The sequence below is a fragment of the Phalaenopsis equestris genome, unplaced genomic scaffold (genome assembly GCF_001263595.1).
Source record: "Phalaenopsis equestris unplaced genomic scaffold, ASM126359v1 Scaffold000006, whole genome shotgun sequence".
Taxonomy (NCBI): Eukaryota; Viridiplantae; Streptophyta; class Magnoliopsida; order Asparagales; family Orchidaceae; genus Phalaenopsis; species Phalaenopsis equestris.
The window spans coordinates 1,964,539-1,977,574 of NW_018164448.1; the positions used below are offsets into that span (position 1 = coordinate 1,964,539).

The window sequence follows — 13,036 nt, forward strand, 5'->3', positions numbered from 1 at the left end:
CATAAGGCGCCAATTGCAAGCGCGTGGCGGGCGAAGACCGGCTGTCGGCGGCGACCGGCGACCGCAGAGGCTAGCAACATGGGCGGCGGACTAGACGAAGGATTGTTTTGGTGTTTTAAAAATAGTCAAAAACATGTTTTTTCAGTTTTTTATATTTTATTCTTTCAAAAAGTAGAAAACAAAAATAAAACAAAAAAAATGATAGTCAAACATTATTTTTATGTTTGTTTCCTATTTTTTTGGTTTAAAAAACAAAAAAATAAAAGATAAAAAAGATCCCAAACAGCCCCTTAATTTTATGCAATTTTTATTCCATGATGTCTTGACATATTATCTTTAATCTATTATTTTTTTTTCTAGTCCTTTCATGTAACTTGTAAACATATCTTATATGTGCATCATCTTCTACCCTCCAATTACATGCCCAATCTACTTTGTCATTTTTAATGACCTTATCTTTTTTAGGATATACTTCCACTGTCCCACTCTATTGTTCATAGATTTGGCAGACCTGCAGCTGAATATTCTCATTTCTTCCAACTCGAGCTGGGTATTATCAAAGTTCTTTATTGCCCAACACTTAAGTCCTCATAGCACAACATATCCTGTTGAAGTGTCATAAATCCATACCTTAGGTTTGCATGATATTTTCGTATAGGATGGTACACATGAGGTACTTTTTTTTTAACCACCCTGTTTTTACTTCGAAAACTATGGGCCAAGTGACATTCCAATCATTTGATCTAGCTGGTCTTATACTTGAATTTTATCATATTTATATATCATTTGATCTTCAATGTAATTTTGGATGGTTATCCATTTCATATCTGCTAAAATTATATATCATGTTTGAAATCTTTTTTTTTTTGCTAAGTATAAGTCATTTTATCTTCTAAAAGAAGTTTTTTATGCCTTCATGAATTTTCACTCCTGGTTTATTACTAACAATAATTTCATTGTATATAACATACACTTCTATGGTATCTTCATTTATCTTTTGTTTTCATCTCAATAACCATTAATAAGAGACATGAATTAGAGTTGAATTTTGATGTAATCCTATTACAACTAGAAGCTCCTTGATAATTCTTATTTTTAGTCATAGTTCCATTATGCTTATTTTTAATAATTTCTTTGCATCTTGATAACCAAATCTTATTGTTTTCGATCATAAGTGCTCTTTCAAGCTAAATGACGTCCATGCTAAAATTTTCTTATATGATTTCTTAGCTTATATTATAGTAAACCTTTTCATTATGTGATTTTCTATACTCAAAGTTATCAACTGAAAATTATTAGCCATATTAAATAGAGATAGTTCTCCAGAAAAGTTCTATATAATTTCCATAATTATTGACTTAATTGTTATGCGGGGCATTTACATACGTAGATCACATTTCTTATTTATTTACACATCACACACCTAAAACCTTCATATTTACACACATAGCACTCAAGTCTTGAATATCATATAAAGGATAGCACAATTATTATTTTGAAAAAGTGAAATACACCTTTTCATGCATAGGTTTAAAGCAACAAAATGCTTTTCGTGAAAATTTAAATGATTAATTGTGAGATATGTAAATACATAATAATTGTGTGCTACGAATGTAAATTTCCCTTGATTTCTTATATTTGAAATCATAGATTATCAAACATCTATAAGTGTGCTATAAGTATATCATTTTTGAATATCTGAGCAAATCAAAACTTTCTATATAGAGATTAGATCATCAAACTATATGTTAGTACATTTTTGGTGCTGCTTAGGGTTAGATATTGTTGGAAAATATTGAGATCCTTCTGAACTTGTTGAGAGACCATAGATGATTAGAGAAATGTGGTTTAAGCATATGGTGATGTACATCTAGCTTGATTCTTAGGTATAAGGAAGGGCTTATAGTGAGATGTTGGAATTTGGGACGAGGTAGTTTTTTTTGTTCTAGATAAATCTTGGAGATCTAGGCTTCTACATTTCCAATTTACTGAGTTGTGAAATGGTAAAGAGGCTATTTTCTGATAAATAAATGAAGAGGCGGAAGAAGAGAAAAAAGAAATTGAGACAAGAGGAAAGGGTAGGAAGGAGAAAGAGATTAATATAATGGGGGAAAGCACTAGTGGAGTTACTATAGTACAATGTCTTAGATAACCATTGACGACGTCTTGTTGACATTCTCTTTCTTGTTCTCTTTGTAAATTGTTGTTTTTGACTTATTGTTAGTTTTGATTATAACATACTGTCACAGTTTTGTAATGCTAATCTTATTTTTTTACAAAGATATCTGCGTGATTTTGAGGTAGAGACCATTGGAATGAAATTGACACGAAGACAATGTTCAGATGTAAAATGTGGAGCAAAACTTAGAGACACCGTACTTGATTGGGGGGTAAGATGATCCAACTCTTATGGTTTCAAAATTATTTGTTGCCATCTAAATCCTGAAGTATATATTCTGTATTAATATTGATTTTATCAAAAGAAAGTTTCATGATGTGGTTGTTGTTCTGTAAATTATCTTTTCACTTCTCTTATGAGCTTTTTTGATTTGCATGTTAAGTATCTCATAATTATTGAAGGTTTTCATTTGTTTTTAAATGCAAAAGGTTCGAACATCATAAACGAAAAGCTGAACATAGTCCTCCAAATATTTTTATGTGCCAATTTAGTTTTAGAATATCACGTTTTTCTAGTGAATCCGTTAAGTATGCAGAATTGATCTCAAATGATCTATCTTGGTCTAAATTAGTATCAGATTTGTATAGTGAAGGGACTAAATTATGATCAAATTTCTTTTATAGTTTGCATCAACTTCTACTTGAGATATCATTTGGAATCAATTCTGTATAGTTGAGGGATTAAATCTGAAAGATGTGATAAGTTGGGACTAAATTGGTCATATTTGAATAGTTAGGAGACTATTTTGAAAATTTTGCATTCAATATAGAAACGCCAACTTTAGTTTCTCATTTTTTCATATGTGATGGTTTAACAAGGACACAATGTACTGCAAGAGGGTACTATGTTATCATATAATTTAAATGCTATCAATGCCTTTTAGTGGAGAAATGTTTTTAATCATTCCCTTCTCACTCACGCACTCCTTAATGAACCTTCAAATGCATTTAAATTGTTCCAGTTCATTGGCTATGAAGAACTGCAAAGGAAAATCATATAAAATACTATTCATTGATTGGTTAGGAAAGCCACATATTTCCTTGAGCTTCCTTTTTGTGAAGAGAATCTAAAGATATATATATTTGTTTGCCTTCTTGCTGAGGTAGATTAGGTTTTTTTTAACTAGATTTCCTAAGTGTTAAATCATGGCTATTGAGATGTAAGGTTAAGTTTTTGTATGGTTTAAACCTCCATAACTAGCTATCCCTCCCGTTTGTAAGAGAGCATGCTCTATTAAGGTAGTTGCTTATGCTGAAATTTGTTTCATAGATTGAATTCAAATGATTGTGGAATGGTTAGGGTAATTGAGGTAGAACCATTTTTGGTATGTCAATGGATTAATTCTACAACGTCAGATGACTTTGAGTGTCATAATATGTAGAAAATTTGATTAACAACTACAACAAAGAATGCATGTTTGTGTCAAAGATGTATTTTTAAAATTGTTAATAACTCATTCACTAGTAAAGGGTTAGTCATATCAATATTATTATATAGTTTTAGGTACACAATATCACACTATGATGGTTATATAAATATATAATTATATAAATATGCTATAAATATTGCAGGATTCATTGAATAACATTATATTCTTAAAATATCAAATATTTACATTGATTTATTTAAAATTTAAGTCATGCATATTGCATTCTTTTTTCTTGTAATACTGTAGTTTAGGAGTATGAATATTCACTAATTTTGTTTAATTTACTGTTGTTTTAAACTATTTCAGGTTTAATTAAACGATAAAAGAAAGAAGTTGTGAGAGAAACAAAGGAAACTAAAAGACCCGAAGACCACAAACCCTACACTTTCTTTTTTCTTGTAATACTGTGGTTCAAGTATTGAACATGATTGACAAGTGCTCAATGGCTTGAGATGACCATCAATTCTTCACAAGTTCCAATTTGACTTGAAGAAGCATTTCTAAGGCACACATAGAATTTTAGTTGGTTAGATTGATTTTGATTAATGGGCTTTTTAACTTGCGAGTTAGCCTAGGACTATTTCTTTTTTAGTTTGGGTCGGGGCTTACATCATTAGAATGCTTGAGTTTTGATTTGATTGGCTTGTTGGCTTTGTGTCGATCCAAGTTAATCATAATGGGGTTTATCCCCATTGGAAGGCTTAAGAGTGAGATTTGTTATCTCACGGATGAAGAATGCCCAATAATAGGTTTTATAGCCTTACCTTATAGATAAGATGGGTCGTTTGGTTGGTTGGTTTGTGTAGTTTAGCTTTGTTATTTAATTGAGCACATGTTGAAGCAACACATATTGACGCAGTGCAGAAATGCCAACTGGCGTAAACTTTGGGTCAAATTTGTGGTTGGACCTAAGATTTAGGTTAGGTCCAATTTGGGTTGGACCTGAAGTTTAAGTTTAGGTCTAATATTAGTTAGAACTAAAGGTTTTGTTGGAAACTAATGCGAGATTGTTAGCCCTTAGGAGAGGGAGTGCTCAATGGCTTGAGATGACCATCAATTCTTCACAAGTTCCAATTTGACTTGAAGAAGCATTTCTAAGGCACACATAGAATTTTAGTTGGTTAGATTGATTTTGATTAATGGGCTTTTTAACTTGCGAGTTAGCCTAGGCCTATTTCTTTTTTAGTTTGGGTCGGGACTTACATCATTAGAATGCTTGAGTTTTGATTTGATGGGCTTGTTGGCTTTGTGTCGATCCAAGTTAATCATAATGGGGTTTATCCCCATTGGAAGGCTTAAGAGTGAGATTTGTTATCTCACGGATGAAGAATGCCCAATAATAGGTTTTATAGCCTTACCTTATAGGTAAGATGAGTTGTTTGGTTGGTTGGTTTGCGTAGTTTAGCTTTGTTATTTAATTGAGCACATGTTGAAGCAACACATATTGACGCTTTGACTCATCAAAGTCCTTGGATTGATCGATAGATGACAAGTTCAACCTGGAGTTCTTGGCCTATCTGCCTGATAAACTAGATTGGCATTGAATATGTTCGAGACCATATGGATGGTATTTTGTCTCTTGGAATAAAAAGTAGGTAATTTTTATGACATTACGATTCCTTGACTTTCTGTTGAAATTCTTATGTTGAGTTTGGAATGATTTAAAAGTCTTAAATATATTAACACATTTTTCTTTGGTCTTAACTTAATGTTCCATTATTTAAGCAAATAGATAAAATTCTCTGACTTTAGAGCATTTTACAAAGTGCACTGGGCATTACAGGAAGAAAAAAGCCAAAAAAAAACTGAGTAAAAGAAAAATGAGATGAAAATGACAAAATGTTCTTTCAAAAAAGAAGGTAATTATCATAGAAAACTATGATGGATTACTGTACAATTAATATTACATTAGAATTAAGCAAAAAATTTATAGAATATGCATAGTAAGCTTCGGAAATATGAAATGTTAAACTCATTGATGATAAACATCCATGTAACTTGAATCCTTGGCTACCAAAAAAACTTTTAGTTTCCATAAAATTCACTGTTGCTCCTGTCACTGGATTATCAGATTAGAGGTACTGTACCATTTATGGAAGTTATAAACTCTATGTGCTGTTCTTAAGTGATGGAATTAGCAGAAGAACCCATACTCCAATGCTCCATTTGCATCTCATGTAGAGCCTTAGTAAAGAGGTAACAGTAAGCTTCTCCGAAGTATCATTGCCTTTGTAATTTCTCCCAGCAACTTGTCAACCTTGTCCACTGGAATAACTCCAACTGATAGGGGTGCAAAGCAAAAAAAAAGACAAATAATTAAACAATGCTAACATAGGAATTGTAATGGAGATTATAAGATTAGTGAAGCTTAGCTTTGTAAGAGGGCAGCGCTGCCAGCGCAAAATAGGGGGACCCAATCTTCTTGTTTTGCTGAATCCATTTCCATAAAATCTATTAAATGTGATTTGGCTCAAGTTCATATTTATTTACAAAAACTTTTCTCCTGTTAATGTTTATATCTGCATTGCATCATTTACCCTTAACTGCAATAATTCTAACATTGTCCGCTATTTGAAGTCTAATTGTTTTATATGAAGCTTTTAAGATGATTATGACATCATAATCCGATATACTCCAATGCTCCATTTGCATCTCATGTAGAGCCTTAGTAAAGAGGTAACAGTAAGCTTCTCCGAAGTATCATTGCCTTTGTAATTTCTCCCATTGAGCAGCTTGTCAACCTTGTCCACTGGAATAACTCCAACTGATAGGGGTGCAAAACAAAACTAAGACAAATAATTAAACAATGCTAACATAGGAATTGTAATGGAGATTATAAGATTAGTGAAGCTTAGCTTTGTAAGAGGGCAGCGCTGCCAGCGCAAAATAGGGGGACCCAATCTTCTTGTTTTGCTGAATCCATTTCCATAAAATCTATTAAAAGTGATTTGGCTCAAGTTCAGATTTATTTACAAAAACTTCTCTCCTGTTAATGTTTATATCTGCATTACATCATTTACCCTTAACTGCAATACTTCTAACTTTGTCCGCTATTTGAAGTCTAATTGTTTTATATGAAGCTTTTAAGATGATTATGATATTATAATCGGATATTGTCCAACATTTAGCAATGATTTTTCTTTCCAGTAAATTTCCTCCATCTCATGTAGCTTAGTAAGTTAAAATTTAGCTTTAAGAGTGATTATATTAGAGTTATATTGATCGCTAAGAATACCTATTTTCTTATAAATTACCTCATTCTCATTGTCCTTATTATTAAAGAAGATTGGAAAAATTGTTATTATTCCACAATCTTAAGGCTTGTTTTAAGTATTTTTAAAAGCTGCCAAATTTTAAACATCCCCCAAACACTGTTATGAGGACAGATAGGAGCTGACCAATTATTAGAGACCACATCAATAAAGGACGAATTCTCGATTCACATGTTTCATAATCGGAAGAAAATGATTCCATTGGAAGATAAGTTTTTAATCTTAATGAACAGACGAGCATGATCAATGAAAGTCATTGTTTGATGATCAACAATGTCAAAGGTAATAAAATCAAGCCACAATATAAAATTAGAAAGAACATGATCCACTTTCTTCATAATTCATTGTTAGACCAAGTAAAATAAGAGCCCATAAATATTATGTTGTCATACCCACAATCTAAAATGGCATTAGAAAATCTCTCTATAAAGTGATGATAGGGAGGGGCACCACCACACTATTCCATAGTGAAAATAATAGCATTTAAGTCACCACCGACCAACCAAGCCCCATGATAGAGGCTAGAAAATTCATATCCCTGAGAGTTTTTCCACCAAGCTTGGTACAACGAACATAGTATAGAGAGCAAGAGATATTGATATTAGTATGATAAACTTCAGGAATATTACCCATAATGGTTACATTGTTGGTGCATTTACAAAAGTACCAAATTTTATTAGATACAATGGCAAAGAATTGAGAGAAACATAGTGTCTTTGGATAAAAAAAAGTTTAGTAACATCCACAATAGGCCCAATAAATATCAAGAATTGAATGTCATTATATATACAAAGATTCTTAGATCAGTTTTAAGCAGAAAATTTACCCACTTCCTTAACATTATAAATAAGGGCACTTATCATTGATTGGAGAAAGTTGTGACTTGTGGCTTAGATCTAGTTATTCGAGCTGGAGTTTAATTTTTATTTTTCTTCTTCTTATACTTATTCTTAATGATATGCACGAAGCTATCATCTTTTTCATATGTATCACCTGAAGTGAAGCACTTGTGAGGAAGGAAAGATTTAGAAGCTGAAAAGTATCTACATCATTCTTTTCAAGTTTAGAGTCATTTGGCCCAACAAATTGGCAAGTTATTAAAGCTAAAATCTTGACCTAAAGATAAATTAACTTGATTCAAGGAACTTTCATTATTGATGTGAGTGATAGAATCTGGATTTTGCAAATTCATCCCCTCCCTGGAACCCTTGTTGTTTTTGGAAGAGGGCCACTAGGATTATCTAATGTATTACTAGCACAAATATTAGAGAGATTAATGCCAACAGTTAACATCAATTGTTGAAATGATATCAATGTTAATTAATGTCAGCAAACTTCAAAACAATGTTAGTATCAGTGCAAGTGTGAATCACATCCAAAATCAAATCTATCTCCAAAGAGGTTTTATTTGGGTTAGCTAAAATGAGTTTAGGATCAAAGTTAGTCATGTTTGCTTGAGCAATAGTGGTGGGAGAAAAGTTATCTTTCATCATAACAGGTTTGGTCTTAGGTTCGTTCAAGTAGGGATGAAGAATGAAAAATGTTCATGGATATTACAATGTGAGCAAACAAGAGGAAATTGAGTTGAAAAAGCCTGTCTCAGTTATATATGATGATTTAGTTACTGAGTTGGATTTTGGAAAACCCAAGAGTTGGACTTACAAAAAAACCTAAGAGTTGTAAATTGACTTGAAGGTGTTTAGGAAGCAGGTTTTTCAGGGAGGTGGTTGTGGAACGATACGAGAAGGAGGATAGGGGTGGTCGATGGCTTTTGGAATTAGATTGGTGCAAAATATGTTGTTTTACGATAGATTCAGTGCATTCAGCGGCTGTTCGGAATGAAAACGACAGTCGAATGATGAAACGACGAAGTACGGTCAGCGAGGATGATCCACCACCTATTCTTAGGCAAGATACGGACACACCACTTGTAAAAGAAAAATGATATAACACTCTAAAAAGCTTATTATAGAGAACTAAGTCTTCCAAAACACAAATACAATAGCTGGGTGTCCCCAACAACAAATTCATAGATAGACAGTCTTTTAATATAAAGAAACCTAGTTGGAATTAAAAAAAAAGGAAGAAAAATCTGAAATGGAAAAGATTCGTGTAGATATTGAATCGGAATGGAATCGAGTGTTTTGGCTTGTCGATGATCGCAAAAACTGTGTGCTTTGGTTCGCCTGCGATCACAAAAACAAGCTTTTTCGTAATATCGTCACATTTCCGTGATTGTGAATACGGGATCGTAGATCCCTTGATCAACAAGATGTTTCCATTTCATTCACCCTTGCTAGAAGAGGCTTCTTTTTCTTCTTTGGAGGCTTTTAGAATCAACCTACCACCACCATTACAAAGTTATTGCCTTGCTATGTCTAAGACAGTCCCATCAAATCTATGCTAATGTTCATTTCAGGCAATTGTAAAACACATACTTCCTTTCAAAATATGTTTGGAGGAATTAACCTTGGAATGAAGCTATGGCATGTTGAATCTCTTCGATGAGAATCACTAAAGAGGCAAATTGTTAGTCATGACATCAGACGACTCCTTTAATAAAGGATGCGCTTTATTTGGTATGCGCTCCTCGGACTCACTTTATTTTAGCACAACGAATGTTAATTCTGTTTGATTCTCTCTCAAGGGCTCAGCTTAAATCACTAGTATCCCTCCCTCATCAATTACAAGATGGTACTCCATTGCGTCCTCACATTCTTTAGTATCTCTCATGTCACTATCCATTTCTTCAACTGTTCGTTGCATAGTGAAGAAAATCACTCTCATGTTTAGGCAATTATATGCGGTGTGCCCAAAGCCATGACACTTGAGATACATTTTTGCTGGGACGAATTTGGGACTGCTGGTTGTCTCCACTTTGAACTGATTTTTTTCATGTGGGGTTGGCTTGGATGCTCCACTGGGTGTACTGTTGTTGCTTGATCCTAGGATTTAATTTTGCATGTAATTTGTTGCGGTCACTTGGTGACATTTCTATTTTTTTACCTTCAAAGCTAGGGTCTTTACATTAAATGGGAATTAATGCAACTGCAGTTGCACCACATTATTGATAGTTGATTTAAGTCCTTCAAGATACCTCGCTATTGTGTGCTCCTCTGGTTCCACCAACTCTTATTTCATCATTAATTGATCAAATTCGGTGCGTACTCATCCACATAAGAATCTCTTTGATATTGGTGATGAAGTTTTATGAACATATCATGTTGGTAATACGAGGGAGGGTATTTTGGTTGCAACTTTATCTTCATCATAGGCTGGATAGTGATTTTATTTTTTCCTTAATATGGCGAAGATGCTTCAAGTTCTTCCACCATAAGGAAGCATTCTTCCTGAGCTTGATGGCTGCGAATTTAACTCTTTTGTCTTGGGAAGCGTCTTTCAACTAAAAAATTCATTCCACTGTTTGGAGCCACTTGATAAATTCATTCAGATCCATGCGTTGTTAAAATTCGATAAATTCACATTCACTCCAGATCCTGACTTCTCCGATATTTCATTCTACGTTGTCGGGTAGTGGTTCTTTATAACTAGAAACTGTATGGTGAAAGGGATTCACTTCGTCCTCATGATCTAGCAAGTCATCGTGTACTTATGGGTGACCTCTCCATGTTGTCTCCTCCTAAAAAGGGCAAGCCTTAGTTGCAGTTGAATGCTTTCTCTCTGTATATCCTTCAAAGTGAACTTCTGGACATCTCTTTGCACACAATTCACGTTAGGGCGGATCCTGGGTGATGGTGGTGATGGTTAGGGGCTTGGAGAGATGGCGACAAGAAAGTGAAGGGGTTTCTATGTTGTGTATGAGGGGCGACAACGATTATGGGAGCTGGAACAGCAGGTAAGCAAGGGAAGGCAGTTCAAACAATGGCTACAATCAAGGGAAGCAAATATTATTAATGAAAGCAAATTGACAGTTACGATCAAACATACTTGAAAGGGAAAGTGCATCACATGACACACAACTCACGTTAGGGGAGATCTCGGGTGATGGTAGTGACGATTAGGGGGCTTGGAGAGGTGGCGGCAAGGTAGGGATGGAGTTTCCGGGCTGTTAAAGAGGGGCGGCAGTGATTATGGGCGGCTGGAATAGCAGGGCAGCAAGGGAAGACGATCAAAACAGTCGCAGTTTGCTATTTGGGTCGGTTGGACAACAATAAATCAGGCACATGAACGTGTTGACAATGAAGGTGGAGGGTTGGGATAGCAAGGGAAGTGAAGCAGGAGGCCGGGGAAGTTGCAGGGAAGGTGAAAACTGCTGTATATAGTAAGGAGAGCTGGTCGGGGGCGGTTGGAAGGCTGTGGGATGCCAGAAACAACAAGAGGGTGGGCTGGTGGCTGATTCGAAAGGAGAACTGAAGGGATTGTGGAAGGGATTGTCGGCCGTTTTTTTTTAAACTTCGTGATTTAAAAAAGTGATGATTTTGTAATTTTGAAAGTAATTTAAATATGAATATAATCTTTTTTTATTTTTAAAAGTAACATTTTAATTTTAAAATAGGTGAGACCGAACGGGTCCCACATTTTAAATAATTTAGATGATTGAATACAATACTACAAGTAAATATACTTATCCCAAAGAAATAAATATATCACTTGTAATAGGGATTCAATCACCTAGACTAAAAAATTTGTGAAATTTGACATCCGTTTTGGTCTGCGAAATATTTTTATAAAAAAGCCAACAAGTTCCCCTATCTAACATGAAAAAAATTAGATATGGTTTATTTTATCTGGGTTCCGCGTCGACGTAATAACAAAACTGAAACCCTTTATCCGCCGTCTGAAATGGAGGAGCAGGAGTTCCGACGAATTCTCGATCTCTTTCCGGTCGTTCGATCGCGAGACTATTGCGTAATTCCCCCCCTCCCCATCTTCTCTCAGCTGACCGTTGGTTTACCGTCTTTTACGCCTATTTCTGGCACTCGTTATTCTTTCTCTGCTCCTTCGACGCTCCTTTTCTTGTTTTTGATTTATGCTGTGCTCACTATCCTATTGTTCGGCTTTATGTCTTTTGAAATGATGTTTATTTGATATTTGAATCCTGCAAATTATTTAGGATTTAGGACTTATGTTTACACAATATCGGACTGTGCAAATAGCCTAAAAAGTTAGAAGGATTTACACCGTACCGCACGGTAACATCGGAATCCTAAAGCGTCAGAACTTATAATTGTACAAAAGAGTTGTACAAAAAGCCTAAAGAGTGATCCTATGAGTTGTTATTTAAACTAAAGAAGGTAATAAGTGATGTGAATGTGCTTTGCTGCTGCAGGTCCACCTTGAAGTTGTTCCTCGTCGTGCTTTCCATGATATTCGCTCCAAACTCCTTGCCGTGATGAGTTTAAGTTTTCTAGGGTGTCCAATTACGCTGTCAAATCAAACCACCCTATGGTTGTAGTCCTCTAAATGTCCTATATAAAAGAAGACATGCTTAAAGCTATATAATATAAAAAGTGCAATACAGGACAAACAGTAGGATGCATGTAGAACAGTAGCAGGTAGAAACAAGAATAATATAACATGCTGTACAGAAAGAACAGTAACAGTCATAAACATGAATAGTATAACATGATGTACGGTACAGTAGCAGACAGAAACAAGAATATTATAATATGCTGTACAGAAAGAACAGTAACAGACAGAAACAAGAATAGTATAGCATGCTGTATGGTACAGTAGCAGACAGAAACAAGAATAGTATAACATGCTGTACAGAAAGAACAATAGCAAGTAGAAACAAGAAAATGAAGTGCTGTAAAATGTAAAGCAAATCTGTACGCCCGTGAGATTCGTTGTTCCTTAAATATAGTAAGTCTAAATGCATCACAAAAAGCGAAGTTTGAAAGAAACGTCGTCCAAGAAATCCGAAGAAGAGTGTAACAACTCATGACGGAAAACTCGAGAAAAGACTCAAGTAAAAGGAAAGAAAAATAATCCACAAAAATCTTGGAGAAATCCCGAAAGAAAGGAAAAGTAACATGAGTGCCCTATTACAAAACTTCGATAAAACAAAAAAATTTCGAGTGAGGGGGACCGCAAGCACTCGTATGGGGCGAGGCTCAGATATATATTTATACTCGAGGGTCCGCGAAGGCTACTCGGTCACCCGAATGTATAGAACCCGCCACTCGTCTAGAA

General features: G+C 34.7%; 2 protein-coding genes across 2 annotated transcripts in view; one reads left to right on the top strand and one right to left on the bottom strand.

Annotated features, from left to right (window-relative positions):
• LOC110018182 (NAD-dependent protein deacetylase SRT1) overlaps positions 1-13,036 on the top strand; it is a 67,710-nt gene that overhangs the window by 17,508 nt on the left and 37,166 nt on the right. The window contains exon 6 of the mRNA XM_020715411.1: positions 2,282-2,390. Within this exon, the coding sequence (XP_020571070.1) occupies positions 2,282-2,390 (109 nt within the window). The remainder of the gene's footprint in view (positions 1-2,281; positions 2,391-13,036) is intronic.
• Positions 5,668-13,036, bottom strand: part of LOC110018183 (DNA oxidative demethylase ALKBH2) — a 54,512-nt gene continuing 47,143 nt past the window's right edge. The window contains exon 4 of the mRNA XM_020715414.1: positions 5,668-5,888. Coding sequence (XP_020571073.1) covers positions 5,794-5,888 — 95 coding nt within the window. The 3' untranslated portion in view covers positions 5,668-5,793. The remainder of the gene's footprint in view (positions 5,889-13,036) is intronic.